At 52.7% G+C, this 15,446-nt stretch overlaps 1 protein-coding gene across 18 annotated transcripts in view; it reads right to left on the bottom strand.

The window, feature by feature from the left end:
* Positions 1-15,446, bottom strand: part of NFASC (neurofascin) — a 91,024-nt gene that overhangs the window by 41,804 nt on the left and 33,774 nt on the right. For 7 of the 18 annotated variants that reach the window (XM_075442699.1, XM_075442705.1, XM_075442708.1 and 4 more), the window contains exons 2-8: positions 11,931-12,106; positions 8,923-8,940; positions 7,916-8,021; positions 7,532-7,728; positions 7,063-7,185; positions 6,646-6,816; positions 3,711-3,761 (exon numbers count right to left, since the gene is read on the bottom strand). In XM_075442699.1, the coding sequence (XP_075298814.1) occupies positions 3,711-3,761; positions 6,646-6,816; positions 7,063-7,185; positions 7,532-7,728; positions 7,916-8,021; positions 8,923-8,940; positions 11,931-12,024 (760 nt within the window). In that variant the 5' untranslated portion in view covers positions 12,025-12,106. The remainder of the gene's footprint in view (positions 1-3,710; positions 3,762-6,645; positions 6,817-7,062; positions 7,186-7,531; positions 7,729-7,915; positions 8,022-8,922; positions 8,941-11,930; positions 12,107-15,446) is intronic. The other 11 variants (XM_075442703.1, XM_075442707.1, XM_075442713.1 and 8 more) reach the window with 3 other exon arrangements.

The following is a 15,446-nucleotide window of genomic DNA, read 5'->3' as shown; positions in this document are numbered from 1 at the left end:
CCACCGCTCCCGCGCACCCACAGGTTACCGGTCTGCCCGTGCTCGGCAGCGGGTTAGTCAATTATTTGATTAATGGATTACCAGGGCAGGCAAACCTTGACCTTATCCTGAAGGGCCGTTCCTCTGGGCAGGCACACGCGGCTGGTAGGCTGCCTGCTGCTGGAGAAGATCTTTTTCTTGGTTAAAACAACCAGCCCATGGTGGGGCTCTGCGGGGGGGTGACACGCGGCTGGATTTCACGTCTGCATTTATCAGCATCTCCCATACCTCCACCAGACTCGTGAACTTCTCTCCTCTCATGTGATTAGCAGAGAGGGATGTTCTTTCAGAAGCCAATATTGGCTTTTATTAGCCATCAATCTGCAGCCTGGTTGAACAGGCTGCACCCTTCGCTCCCACAGCGAACCCACTTGCTCAGGGCATAACTAGAAGAGATAAGCAGCGGTGCAAGCCAAATTTTACGAGCCATATATTAATGATGAAAATTAAAAATAAGGGAGATAAATTAGTATCCTATCCACTTGTTTAATAAACCTAACAACCACATTGCATAGCTGATAAGCTTTTTGCCTTAGTACAGCACTAATAATAAATATTTTGCTATTTATACTAGGGAGCAGCCAGAAATACTCTCAGGCAGAGGTACCATTCCAGCTCTGAACTTGCTGCAGCTGCAGCTGGAAGCTGTCAGGCAAATAGCAATGTTTCACTCATCTGTTTGGATGGAACAGAACTGGAAAAATAAATCCTGTGGCTATGTATTTCTGCTCAAAAATAGACTCTGCTTCCAATGTACTGCTGCTGTTATCCCTGCCTCTGTGAACAGGGTATCCAAGAAACGGCCGCTTCTCACCCAGAGCAGCCAAGTGCCCCCTCCCCACAGTCCTGACCTGACGGCATTTAAAAATTGTACATCAACTCGCATTTCTGCCGGAAGGCGATAATCGGAATATGCACATCCAGACACATCCCATCTGTTCGCCTCCTGCACCGTTAGCCAGCTTTAAAACATCCGGCAGGTTTGCCAAAATGAAAAAAAAAAGAAACGAAAAAAAGAACAAAACAGACTTGCATTTCCATTTTAAAAAAAGGTGAGAAACTTCTGCTGATAAAGTATTCAATTAATTCTTTTAGATCATTTTTCCTTCATAATTGCAGAGAGCGTGCCTGGGCAATTAAGCTTTGCAGCAAGGAAATCATTGCACCCGCTACAAGCTGTGGGGAGGAGGGCTTGGCCACATCTCCCTTGATTAGCCTGGCCCTTGAGCACAGTTTGAGACAAGTGTCCCACAAACCACCCGTGTCCCACGTCCACGCCAGCAGGTCCCACGTCCCTGAGCTTGGCTGTGCACCACCAGCCCGTCCCATCAAGCTGACCCGCGAGCTCTGCAGAGCCCTTTGCCAGCTGGCTCTGGAGCTGAGCCCGTACTGCAGGGACCAGCACCCTAAGGTACAGAGTCCGAGAGCCCCAAGTCTCCCAAACACCTAAAATACCTGGGAGACTGATGTCCCTCTTCCCCGCTCCCCACCCCCGAGACTCCTTGCGCTGCTGCAGCTGGTTCCAGTGCCACGTACGGCCAGACAGGTCATTCCAGGGAGAAATGGACGGGTTAGCAAAAAGAAAAACCGCTGATGGTAACAATTTTTTCAGCAGTTTGTTAACTATGAAGAGATTGCTGAGTTGGAGCTCAGATTTGCACAGGAGCGTGAGCGGGTGATTTGAATCCACTGGATCCGTAAGGCGTTCTGGGGGATGTTCGGTGCAAATAGCCCGTATAATGCAAATAGCAGGCAGTTTATCCTGCACACCTATGAACAGAAATCTGTCAGACTGTGCAGAGAAGATCTCATTTCCCTAACCGAGTGACTATTCAGCATCCCTTTTCCCTGAACAAAGACGTGCAGGGAGAGATCAAGAAGCCCGCGACCACCACGGCGACTTTCCCTCCTGAGCCGGCGAGGGCTGCGAACACAGCAGTGGTGCCCAGCCAGCACGGAGCCATTCTCTTTGCAATGCAAACATCGTTTTACACTTCTGAGGTGCAAGATATATTGACAGTAGAGCTAGCCACTGGATTTCTCTTTGGTCCCTGCGAGGGAGGCATCTCCTCACACTCCCCTTGAGGCAGGATGCAGTTTATGCCGTTCCCGTTGGAGCTAATTTTGCTGACAACCCACTTTCACAGCCATTCCTACAAATATTTTCAGACTATGCCCAGCCTATTTGACACAGAATGGCACAGAATGGCATAGAATCATTAAGGTTGGAAAAGACCTCTAAGATCATCAAGTCCAACCGTCAACCCAACACCGCCATGCCTGCTAAACCACGTCCCAAAGGACTTGCTGCCATCAGCACTTTCTCCGAGGCTGGTTGCTCTGCTGAGTCTTCCCCAGCTCTCCAGCATGCTCAGAAACCTCCCACTCTTGGGTGCCAGTGAGATGCCAGCACCCTGGATCCCTCAGCGGGGAAGGGATGCCCGGGCTGGGGAGGGCTCTCACCGGGGACACCGAACCCAGTGTCCTTGCCTCGCACATCCTCCTCATGCTCCAACATTCTCTGCTCTTAGCTGCCAAAAGCACTCCTTGTCCCCAGAACTCCCTGTGGAAGAAGGAAGAAGAAAATGTGCCCTGGATCATACGGGGCACAAACCAACCTCCAGCTCTGGGTGGAAGAGGGTGAGGCAACGGCCAAGCAGTATTTGGTTGTGGGTCATGGCTGGGGACCAGCACAGGGCACGGCTGGGGTTGTCCCCGTCCCGCTGCCATGCAACCCCCATCCTCTAAGCAGCAAGAGGGGTGGAAAGCAAATCCTGCCCCCGACAGCGCCTGGCCTCGGGGCCGTTGGACTCTGTGGTGGTCTGTGGCGAGGCGTTCGCATCCCTGGTAGGGGCTGCGCTCGCAGCATCGCCCGCAAACAGCCCCATCTCCCCGCTCCCGCTCAAAGCCCTGCTGCTGGCCAGCTCTTGTCCACATTGTCCCATCCCGTCCGTGACACTTCCAATCCATCCCCGGGGCAGCAATCGTGCCCTGGGGAGCCGTGAGGTTTTGTGTCTGAGGCATAATTTATGAGTTTGGGATAGACTTCTCCCAGCAAACGCAGGCTGTGGAGGTAATCTCCCTGCCCAGACAAAGGGCAAGGACCTCATGAAAACATCCATCACATGTACAACCTCACCACAAAGAAACAAAGCACCCAGCTTTTGAGAAACCTAAACACCCCTTTTTTTTCTTCTTCTTTTTTTTTTTTTTCTCCCAGTCACTCCCTGCGTTTAGCCGCAAATACGATAGATGCTCTTTCTGAAGACAGAGAGAAGAGGGATGGTGGGTCCCATCTTTAAATCCTGAGCCTTTGCCGAGGACAAGCCACCCTTCTGGCGAGGCAGCAAGCTGGGCTCGCTCAGCCATGCAGACTTTCTCACGTGGGCCGGATCCCATCCACCCCAACGCCTCTCCAGCTGAGCTCCGCGTATCCAGGGAACTAACTTAAAACTCAAAAATCTGAAATTGTGAAAATTTGAGGGGGCTTTGTCGCTGTTTGGCTCTTTGGTCACGGGGACACGGGCACACACAGGGGTGCGTGGGCACAGACGAAGGGCAGGCGACGCTGCGAACGCGGCCGCTCGCTGCCCGGTTAGCGCGGGGGATCAGTCGGGTTAGGCAGAAGGGGGTTAAACCGTGAAGGTCTCCAGAAGCCAGCGTTGACTCACCACTGTACATGTCAGTGTGATTTCGTAAAGACGTTTCGTTATGGGGTTTCTCTGCAATAAACAAAAGACCGTGAGCAGATCGAGTGCCACAAAGCGGGCAGGGGGACGGAAAACAAAACAACTTCCCGAAAGACAAGAGCAATGCGGACAGGCAACAGCGGGGACACGAAAGCACTGTGAGCACGGCTGCCTGCCAGGACACAACACAACACAGCAATACCGGGGAGGAAGAGAGGGCTGTTTTCCTCCTACGAGATGGGAAGACAAACAAATGCATGAAAATTGTGTCATAAACATTTTCTTGAAGTGTTTTTCTTTTCGGTGTAAAGACATTTGTATCTTTGAAAAAAAAAAAAAAAATTAGTTCAGTTTGGAGAAGAAAATGTTTTTTCTCTCAGTTTCTGAACTATGCAGGAAACATGTTCCTACTACTCCTTTCCCAGCAGAAAGCAGAGGTTGGACACATCTAGGCAGCAGCATAATGATGCAGAAAGGCATGGTAAAGATCAACAAATAAAAATAATAATAATAATTAGGCTCTAAAAGCATAATCTACTGTAAAATCCCTCTTAATTACAAGGTAATTAAAGTAGATTGTGCTACATGCAAAATACCAGCTCTTCAATAACCCGCTGCTCTCATTTATTGACCACCACCACCAGCCACCACCTGTGATGAAGAACGCTAATTGCCCCCCGCGCTGTGCGAGGAGGGGGGGATGCTCCGTCCCAGCCCTCCTCAGCTCACACCGTCCCCCGAAGCACTGGTTTGGTGTCTGAGAACGCCCCGGTTCCCGCCGGGACGCGGCCCAGCCGTGGTACCGTGCCATCTGCCCGACGGGAGAGGCGAGAGGCCGCGCTGGCTGCCGTGCAGCCGTTGCCCTGAGCCTGCATTCACCAGCCACGCACCGGGTCTCTGGGCCGGGGGGTTACGAGAGCCCAGAAGATGCCCGAGAGCTGCCTGAGCCGGGGTACCCCAGGGAAACTCTCTGCAGGGAAAGGCACGGGTGCATCACTCCCCCAAACCTGTGCATTTTCCTCTTCTTGCGCCCAAGGTCGTGGCAATCCCACGCAATGATTTTTCAGCAGCTGGTGAACTTTTTTTTTTTCAAGACAGCCATTGCTCACAGCTTAAGGCTGAGAAGATTGAACAGCTTGAGACAAATACAAGCTCGTCTCCTTTGAACACTGTACATATAAAGAATTTTTTGTACCAGATTAGAAAGTAGAGCAATTAGAGCCTCAGTTCTTTAAATTACAAGGGCCTCTGAGGGGCTCATGGGATGGCATTTGTATCTGGTAATACAGCAGATGTTTCCAAAGGGAAACTTAAAGAGAGGGTCCAGTATAGCTGGAAGCCAATTCTGCGTAGCCCGGAACCAAAATGCTGTGGTGGCATCCGAGTACAGCGGGAGGGGGAGCTCGTTTCTGCCTGCACAGAACTCTTCCAGGATTTCTTCCACATTTTTGCTAGAGCTTGACAAAGATGTCAAGCTGGAGCCTTTGGAGGCTCAGATGACCACAGATCTTTGTTTGCCAGAATTTCTCCAGCTCACACTGATTTAGGACTCCGTCTTTCCCTAACAGGTAAAAGTTGGCATTGTTTGGCCAGTTCTCTAAGCAGACAAATAACATTCAGAATGAATCACCTACACACATTCCTCACCATTAGCAAAGAGCCTGTTTAGAGTATTTATATTGCTGATTCCACACTCTTGCTTTGCACAGAGGAGAAGCTGTTACAATAAAAGTGCAAAACGCTCCAGGCCCCATCTGCTTCTCACATCACTTTCAGGTCGCTTTAATGGCGTTACTTTTGATTTAAGCTGCTGTGAGATCAGACGAAGCACCTAACGCTGGGATTCAGGAGCACCTCGTTCTGCTTCGCACCAGAGCCTGCTCCCCCAAACACAGCCTTGCGTCTGCCAGCACACACTGCCCCTTCCTCCCAGTCGGACCTTACTGGGAACGGGAGACTGGGTGAGGACTGGGGCTTGTAGATGCCAGTTCTGTGTCGGCTGCTGATCGTACGGGTGCTCTGCACGCACCCCGCAAAAGAGAGCCTGTGCTTTGCAGGATCTGCATCAGCTCCAGAGCTGCATGTCCTGCAGCGCTCAGCTCGTCCCCTCTGCCAGCGTCCCCACCAGTCAGCTGGCATGAAATGCCTTGGCATCAGGAACTCACCTTCCTCCAAGCAGTCCATTTCTGGAGAAGAGACTGCTGGTGGATGGACCTGCCGCCCGTGGAAGGGCTCTTCTCATGCCTGGAGGGAGCCATACATGCGTTCCTCCCGTCCCCCGAAATGATGCTCTTCACCAGGGTGACACGGAGCTCGCTGGCCATCCTGAGCATGTCCCGCGTGTACATGCTCCAAGCCCAGAGGCTCAAGCCCTCCTGCCAGCACGTCCCAGAGCAAAGGAGCTAAACAGCAGCTCCTGCTCGGTAGGTAAATCCTGAGCTGTGCAAGGCTGACACACACTCCGTGCCTCCATGCAGCACCAGCACGTAAACCAAGCCTGGAGCAAAGCAAGGCTATTTCCAGCTTTTCAAACTAGGGAAAGATCTCTTGATATTATACATTTCCCTAAAGATGGCGAATGCCCCATCTGTGTTGAAACACTTTCCAGTTTATCCCAGACACACGGACTTAGCGATACCTGCACCACACTACCTCTGCAGCCCTCAGCCCATGGAGCTGCAAAGCTCCGAGATGCTGGAGGGAAACCAGCCACCCCTCCCTGCCAGGTTAGCCGTCTGAGGACCGTCATTCCTCATCCAAACTGGTTCCTGTAATATCTTAAGCAAAATGAAGGAAGCCCCTCTTCTCCCTGGTAGGTCTCAGTGCTGTCAAGAACAGAAACCAGATGTCTGGAAGGAAAACCCTGCCCAAGAGAGGTCAGGGAAGACCCATCCTGAGCGACCACCATGACACTTACTGGTTTTCACCTTGAGGGTGTAGGGGTTTTTCTGCTGAATGGTGTGGGTGAAATGGAAGCGGGCATTGCAGCTGTAGTCAGTCTGGGCATCCTGCAGCATGACGTTGGAGAAGTACAGGTCACCATTCTGGCCCTGGGAGACGCGCTTGTCCTGGTGGATGGGCTCCATGGCTGCAGGCGAGAACAGGCATTCAGAGCGAGTCAGATCCTCCCGCGGGCAGCTGCGCAAAGGAGGGACCCCGGACCCAAGCCACGTATGGGTGCCTCCAAGCTCTGAACTAGTAGCAACGACCCTAAACGTAGGTGCCTCCAAGCTCTGAACTAGCAGCAACGACCCTAAATGTAGTTATTTTAAATAAACATTGCAGAAAGGCTGCCTGCAGGGTTGGAGGTGGGAAGGGGCTTCCCCCGACTCACAGCTGCTCATCCAGAAGATGACGGGAGAAGGCAGGCCGGGCGGGGGGTTGCACTGGAGGCTGAGTGGAGCACCTTCATCCACCTCTATCACATCCACCTTCTCCTTGGGCCACAGGGGAGACTCTGCCGTAACAAGTAAAGACACTGGTGAGGAAGGCAGGGCAGTAACTTTGCAGATCTCTTCCCACTGGACCTGGCCTGGTTTCAATGGAGCGGCCTCAATGCAAACTTCATTTCTACGTGTGCAGAATTCCCTTAAATCTGTACCGAGTATTTCCCTGTTAGCTGCAGCCGTAACCCCCATGCCTTCATCCGAGTCCTGTGACCGGATGCGTCCTGACACAGGTAACGGATGAAGCAGGCTGAGGTGTCTGAGCACTGCATGTTCTCCATGCCTCTTCTACAAAATCTCCCCCCTGTTCCCCTTGAGGTGGCCGGCTGCTTGCTCTGCGCCATGGCTCTTACTCACTAGAAACCTGGAGGTGGATTTTGCTGGAGAGAGCAGTGCCATAGTCATTCCGGGCGAAGCACTGGTACTCGCCCTCGTAGTCCTCCGGCCGTCCCCCGCCATGGAAGTCGATGACCAGCGTCCCCGACCGCCGCCGCATGGACACCTTGGGGTCCTTCGCCACGTTGAAGAACTTCCCGTTCCGTGTCCAGGAAAAGCTGCAAATGCCAGGGAGAGGTTGGTTTTGTAACCATGGACCATATTTACCCAGTGAGATCCTTACCTGTGCTGCGCGAGCCAGCAGCTGGACTAGCTGGTGGTGTAAATGGCACAGCTCGACGGGAGAGGAGCCAGCTCTGATGAACGGCAGAGCTTCAGCATAACAAGGGCTGTAGATGCACTTACATGGGAACGGGGTTCCCTTTGGCTTCACATTCAATGAAGATGTTATCCCTTGGGTCGACGATGTAGTCCTTCACGGACTGCTTGGTGATTGTGGGGGGCTGAGGCACTGCAAAGCAAACGAAAAGCAGTGAGGAGGTCAGTGAGAAGAGGGTGAATCCTCTCTCTGCCATCCTGCATCAGATCCTGATGGGATTTCAGCTTCTTCCCCAGAGTGGGTGTGCAATTCATGGTTTAAAGCCCTTCAACACCTGAGGAGATTACCATAAGCTTTTGTGGGGGTGTGCTGCTCATCACCTCTCAGACCACCAGCACTGTTCAGACTCTTTCGGTACCAGGAAGCCCTTGTTTCTCGCTTGGTACCTTGGTCTCGTTAAAAAATTTCACAGTTACCTCTTCCTGCTACTGCAGGTTGTTTGAATAGGACTGAAAGCATCCTGGCTGTGCACCTCAAAGCCAGGGGCTGCACCTGGGACAGGGAGCCAGAGAGCCATGGCAAGAGGTTTACAGGTACTCCCTGTGCAAGAAAGAGCCACAAAACCTCCCAGGTTTACCCCAGAGGAGCACAGCACCAGTGTTCGGAAGGGCAGAGCTAGCGATGCTGCAAATGTGTCAGCACGCGGCGCTGAGCCTGGCACACGCACTCGTGCAAGGCAGAGGAGCCTGCTCCCCTCCAAGATGTGGCATTAGCAATAATAAACCTCTGCAGGAACAGTATTTGCTCATGCCAAGACGCTGTCTGGTTGCTGGACCCGCTCCAGGGAAAGCAGCAGAGCCTAAGCACTCCCCCCAAGTGGCTCCAGCACCTCCCGTGCCTCTCCCAGCCGTGCAGAAGTGGCTCATCCTGGCTCTGGCCAGCCCTGCCGCAGCAGCGGGCCATGCCCCCACGCACACCGGGCACCAAGCACCAGCCAGCACCGGCCCCCCGCTCCGTACGGACCCCTCGTGCCCTGCTTCGGCCATGCAGAGGAGACGGACACGGACACGCAGAGGGCGAGGGGAACACTTACATTCACTCTGAATATTTGCTGTTATTCCCAAAGTGCAAGCATAATGAAAAAAAAGGAAAACAGGTTAATTGAAGAACAAACCTATATACGTCACGTACACAAACATAAACACCTATAGTTAGTAGTAAGGCTTGCAAATGCTACGCACTAATCATTTTACAAGTCAAGCATGTTCTAATCTACCCGCTTACTGTGGGAGAAGCTGCTGCTGAGCGGTCCTGTTACCCGCCAATGCCTCTGCAGCAGGGGGTTTTAGGCCAAAAGAGAGCACGGGGTGCCTGGACGGGCTCCGACGTGCTCACACCACTTCCCTGTGGGCATCCATGCCCCCACGGTCCAGCGGCTCGCCCGCAGGAGTTAGCAATGTTCCCCTCCTTCCCCATGGCCAGGCTTACCCTGAGCCCCCCACAGTATCACCCCCCTTATTACAGGCTAATATGTGCCTGGTAAACCCGTAGCTGGCTTTAGGTGATGCTCAAACTCAGAGAAGGTGTCTGTAATATAGGGAGATACATATATATATCCTGTCCCCAGGACAGGGGCAGGCAGGATTTTATTCGAAGAAGAAAAATTCTTAGGGCTGAAGGCAATAACCACACAGGTAGGCTGAAAAGAAAGAGCAAACAGTGCAGCTCTCCCTGACACTGGGCAACCGAGGGCTGTTCCCTCTGCTGCCAGGGGACCCTGAGGCTTTGCCCACACATCTGCCTTCACTTCAGCTGCTTCTGCCCTTAAAACATAAGTTCTGGGGATAAAAATGCCTCCCTGGGGAGATCTCCCGCTCCTGAGGGGCATCAGCAAGGGCAGCTGGGTGCCCACCAGCACCTCAACCCCCCGGGGCTGGTGGGGGTTCCCCAGCCCCCTCCTGCAGAGCCCACATCCCGGAGCTGGTCTCCATGAAGCAGGAAGAGCTTTCGCAGCTGGTGGTACGTGGGGGATCGGGCTCGTGCACACACAGAGCCTGCGATTTGCACGTTTATCAGCCGTGGCACGAAGCTGGAGCTCTTTACGCACCAGCTGGTCAAACCTGCAGCCGTTCGAGTGCGGGCAATGGTTGCGTTAGCTCGGTCTTGCAGCTGAGCAGGGGGTAAGGGAGCCCTGATCACCAGGTGGCTTCAACAGGACCTGAAAACAAACCCCTGACGGCTCTGAAGGATGGGGTGGGAGTAAAAAGAAGCCAACGCTCCATGTCTCCAAGGGAGCTCAGGAAGCCTGGGAAGGGTCAGCTGGCTGGGACAGGCGTCAGCAGGATCCCAAATCCTCACCCAGGGCTGGGGGATGCTCCTCACCCACCTCCTCTTGGCACTGCTACACACAACTTCTTCTGCACACATTATTTACAAATATCTGTTGTGCAAGGAACCCTTTCAGGTAAGGATGACAAAAGGAAGCTCTTAGTTCTGATCCCAGTTTCCCCCCAGTGCTGGAGGGGATGATGCTCTCCTGCGGCTTGGTGCTGGGCAGCAGGGAGGAGGAGGAGGCTAGAGAAACAGCGAGCTGCTGAGAAATGCTGAGCTGCTGCAGGCTGCCTTGAGCATTTCTCCACCAGCTGTCAGCATTTCTCTTACTTTTCTAAGGTCACATTACATTTAAGTAGCAAAATTACTCCTTTCCTGACGCAAAGCACTAGAAGCAGCAGAAGGCGGCTGCTTGCAGACCCATTCAGTTTTCCCAGGCTGCACCGGCCCCTGCTTCCATGCCAGCTGCCTGCATTTCTGGAATGTTACAGACCTTAACAAAGCCAGGTCTGAAGGAACCTCTGAGCTGGGTGTATCAAATAAAATTCCCATTGCTGGGAAAAAAAGTGCCCTGTGCGTGTTACAGCACTGGCTCCAGGGGAACAGATATTTTCATCTACAATCACCTGGAATGGAGCAGAGCAGGGACTCGAGTCTGGGACCCCCTCCCTATGCTTTCAAGGAACACAAGTATTTATTCCCCTCCACAAACCAGAGCTTTCCCACCCTTTCTCTTCAGTAATTTCCAAATTTCAGCCAAAAGCCACTGGCCTCAAATTTTTCTTTCTTCTTTTGCAGCCCAGAGCCAGGGATCAGCGGAGGTACCACGGCTACGGCCAGCACACCCGGGACTCCACAGAGCAACAACCCACAGGGCAGAAATTTCTCCTATCAAGAGCAACCCTGGCACTTCAGCCTGAATTTAGACTCCAGCAAAAAGCGATGCTTTTTCTACTGACATACTGCTCACTGGAGGGTTTCAGTGCATTGCACTGTCGGAAGAGCTTCCCTGCAGCGACAGGCTGATTATTATTAACAGCCGCTACAGGAGGAAGCTGGGACACAAAGAAATTATGAAACTGGTTTCCAGAACAGTGGCTGAGCAGCTCTCAGTACGAACCCCTGTCTCAAGTACATTCAAGCAAGTCATGTGTTTCCCACGTGCTCGCCTGAAGATGCCCATTCAGCAGAAACATCAACCCATGTCCCCCTTTCTCCTCGCTCCGTATCCCCCAGCTTCTGTCCTTCTGAATAAAACATAGCTCCCATCTCATAATTAACCAAAAAGTCCAGACAGAGAGAAAGAAAAATCACACTGCTCTGCAGGACCTGCCCGGGTCCTCACTGCCATCAAGGACCTTGGTGTCAGCTCCTGGCAGCATCTGCCAGATAAGACTAGCAACGAGCTCCCATCCTCTGCAGAAGAGCATCCCAAAGCCTGTCCCTGCTCTGCAGGAACACTAGACATCTTGGGATGCTCCACTTAAATCAACAGCCTGAAGACTTGCTGCCTTGGCTGAGATGCACTCTTCCATTTTGATAAGTGGTTTCAAGTCCTCTGCTCAGCTTTTGAGGCAGATTGGCTACATCAGAGAGTCACTTAGGTGACTTTCTGGAGGGCACGTGGTTTAAAAAGAAAAATATCCCCAAATAAACAACAGTAAAGAAACCTTTGGCTGGACCAGCAAAGCTGCCTGGGCTGTGCACGTCTTCACTCTACCTCCTCAACCATTTCAGCAGCAGTTTTTCAAGGGGTAAACCATAACTTACAATCCAGAGGGACTTCGATGGTGCTGACGAGGTGATGAAGGTAGAGAGCGAACGCTATCCCTGCGCAGGTGAGGTGGTGTCTTTGCATGACCATTTTGGACGCCTGGGCAGCGTTAGGACCTCAGTTGTGTCCCTCGAGGAGAGCAGATCAGCGGCGCACGCGGATGGATCCTCAGCTGCAAAACAAACCCAAACCCAGTGGTCACTGAGATGTTTACAGCTCCGTTTGTCATCTCCCTTTCGGCAACTATGGAGAGAGAGTGTTTCCAAGCCAAAAATACTTGTGCAGAAGGACAGGAGTGTGCATAGTGCTAGAAATAGTTTGCAGGCACTGGTGACCCAGGTACAAGCCCATGGTCACCGCCCTCCCAACCTCTCAAACCCTGGAGAGACCTCCTGGATGGAAGGAGAAGGACCATGCTCTCCCCTGGGACTGCTGGAAAATTGCTCAGAACAAGTGAATACAAGAGCAGTGAACAGTCCCCACAGGAAAAAATAAAAAGGATGGTTTGCTGTTTACAAAAAAAACTAATAAATGTATTTTATGCTGAAGAAATACCTAGCAAACATCCGCTCCCTCCAGCGGGGCACCGGGATGAGCTCTGCCTCCACAGGCAGCCCGGCAATGGCAGCAAACCGGCTCTGGAGAACCCCCTCATGTACCACAGCGCCTGTCACCCACCTGGCACAGCTCCAGCAGGAGCTGGGGCACATCGAGACCTTTCCCGACCAGTCTCTAAGCATTTCCAGTTGGGCTCCAGCTGCTCTCCTCCCCAGATGGTCCCCGGTGCCAGATGCAGAGCACACTGCTGGGCTCCCAAAGGCGCCCAGCCAAACCTCCTGGGGACTGCCAGGGCATCATTTGCCATTTCCATACACATACCTTTTATTTGGCTGTTAATAAACCCGTAGACTAAACGCAGGTTAAAAAAGAGCAAAAAGGAGGATAAATTACCCCATCTGTACAATAAAAGCCCCCTGAGAAAGCCTGCTGTGGCACAGAGGCTGCATCAGGGCTGAGTTACAACGCTGCAATAGTCAGAGAAAGGCCATCAGCCGCGCAGACAGCTCTCTCGGCTCAGAACAAAAATAACGATACCAGGGCAGCAAAGAGTGGAAAATCCCCAGCCTCGCTCCACACCGCTCCTCCCCGGCCCTCGCGCAGGCTTTTGCCGAGGCGCGATGTCGGCAGGCAGGGGAGCAGCGCAGAGAGGCCATTTGGCAAGCAAGGAGAGCCCGTCTGCATGAAATATAAATAACCGGCTGCAGCTCTGGATGCTGCTACCCCTTCAGCTGTTCCCGAGCCCAGGACGAAGCAAAAGTGAGAGGGAGGGGGGACCCAGCACAACAGACAAAACCCGGAGAGCGCGGGGATGCTGGGGGGCTCTGGGTACCGCAGGGAATGCTGCTGGGAGCCAGCAAGGAGCAGATGTCACGGAAAATAAACAGCCCTAACACGGCCCGGGAAGCTCTCCTGACCCCCAGACAGGCTCAAACCCAGCGCAAGACAACTTTTAAGGACACTTTTCTCCGTCACCCTTGTGGGAAACAAGATGTGCTAAACGGTTTCTCCATCCAGCCCTCCTCGAGTGTGATCGGGGCTCCGTGTCTCCGCTCTTGGGCTGAAGCCCAAAGGAACTCGCCGTCCCAGCGTGTCCCAGTTACACCAGATGACAGATTGTAGGTTGTGAAGGGGTTTGGAGGGGAGTGTTGCTTTGATCTTTTTCGCTCGTTCTAAGGATTTTCCAATCCAGCTGTTGCATTAAAAATAGTTGAAGGACAAAATAATTATAGGACTGGGCCAGTAATTAAAGTCATGTCCAGGACTTGCACAGTCCTGTGATCAGGTCATGCTGAACAAAGCCTTTCAAATTACTTCTTTAGCTTTCTGTCTGAAGGAAGATATTTTGATCTGTAGCCTTCATTTTTTCAAGCGGTTCATTTCTCCAGTGACAGCTTAAAATGAGTAATGGATCAGCTGGTTCTGTGCCTTGCTGTTACTAAGCACAAGTCTGACTTTGGGACCGAATCAGCCAATACTGCGACCGGAGATTTAGCAAGGCTAAGATTTCCAGCGTCCTTACCATGCTCACCTACTGATGCTTCACATCACTACCAGAAAACGCTCTAAGCCCCTCTTCATTCACAGATGTAGTATGGGGGGGGAAGGTGCAAGACAGCAGGCATTTAAACAGCGCACATCTCTGCATGCTGCCTTGAGCCTGAAAAGTGACAGATATGTTGTTTTCTTTAGGCTGGGTACTAGCTAGTGTGAAAGAAATGGCTGTGACACTAAGGTTTCTGGCACAGACGCTTGGGAGATACTCGTACGTACACGCGTATGTGGGTGATTTTGCATTAAATGGGAATACAGAAAGGACTGAGACCGAATATTGATACATACAGCATACACGGGAGGCATCTGTGCATCCAGCTGAGGCAAAGGAGTATCAACGCATGCACGGGGACTAGAAAAGTAATGGCTGTGCATATCAGGAAGCGAGAAATCTGCAGACAACTTCTGAGCTACAAAAGGGAGCAGCAGGGCCACGGGGCAGAGCTACGTGGGAATGGCCCAGACGTGTCCAGTGCCGGCGGACCGGCCAGGGAGGTCGGTCCGTATGACCGCACGTCCACGCGCAGCGGCACCGACTGAGAGCAAACCATAAAACCCATGACAGGGCACAGACAAAATGCACGCCCGCCTTTTGAACAGCGAACGCCGGGGCTGCTGCAGGGCCCCTTTGTCTCGGGCAGATGTGGGTGCGACTGGGGACATCAGGAACAAGCTGCCGCCGTGCTTGCGCGTGTAGGTGGGTCCTGGGGACAGGCAGTGCCACGAGCCCCCGGCCGCACAGAACACAGCCCACATTGTCAGGGCTGCGCCTTCCCCGGGGACAGGGACGTCTCCCCAGCACAGAGGGCTGGAGCTGCGGTAGGGCCACGAACAGGCTTATCTGGGGATGCTGAGTCGTGAAGCTGTCTGATGTCTTCATCATCTGCTTCTGAGACTGACTCAACCCGAAACAGCCCACGGAAAGGGGCAGATGAGACCTCTTCTTCCCAGACTTAGCATTTCTTAATCGCTGCTCCTGGCCCCGTTGTGCAACACAGCAAAGTTTTGACTCCCGCCCAAAGAGCAGAATGAGCCCTTCAGCCTCATCTCTGCAGCTGCCTCATGGGAGAGCCAGAGCCGTGGAGATGGCAGGGTTGAGTCTGGGGATGCTCAGGAAGCCTCTGAGCTGGCTGGACCCGAAACTGATCTAAAATCTGGGCCTTTAAGGTTCTGTAAAAACACAAACTGGGCCAAAATCTCACACAAATAGTGACAAAACTGTGATGCCATCAAATAGGAATTTAACTGCTTGAATGCATTTCCCATCCAGCTTTAAGCCTGCATCCAGGCACCGACAAAAGCCACGTCCCTGCTCTGCTTTCCTCCAGCTACAGGCGAGACACAGCAGCGAGAGACTCGGATGCCTTTTCCCCCAACTACTTGCCCAGAGTTCAGAAGTG

This window comes from Opisthocomus hoazin, chromosome 25 (genome assembly GCF_030867145.1).
Source record: "Opisthocomus hoazin isolate bOpiHoa1 chromosome 25, bOpiHoa1.hap1, whole genome shotgun sequence".
NCBI lineage: Eukaryota > Metazoa > Chordata > Aves > Opisthocomiformes > Opisthocomidae > Opisthocomus > Opisthocomus hoazin.
This window is presented reverse-complemented; position numbering and strand designations above follow the sequence as displayed.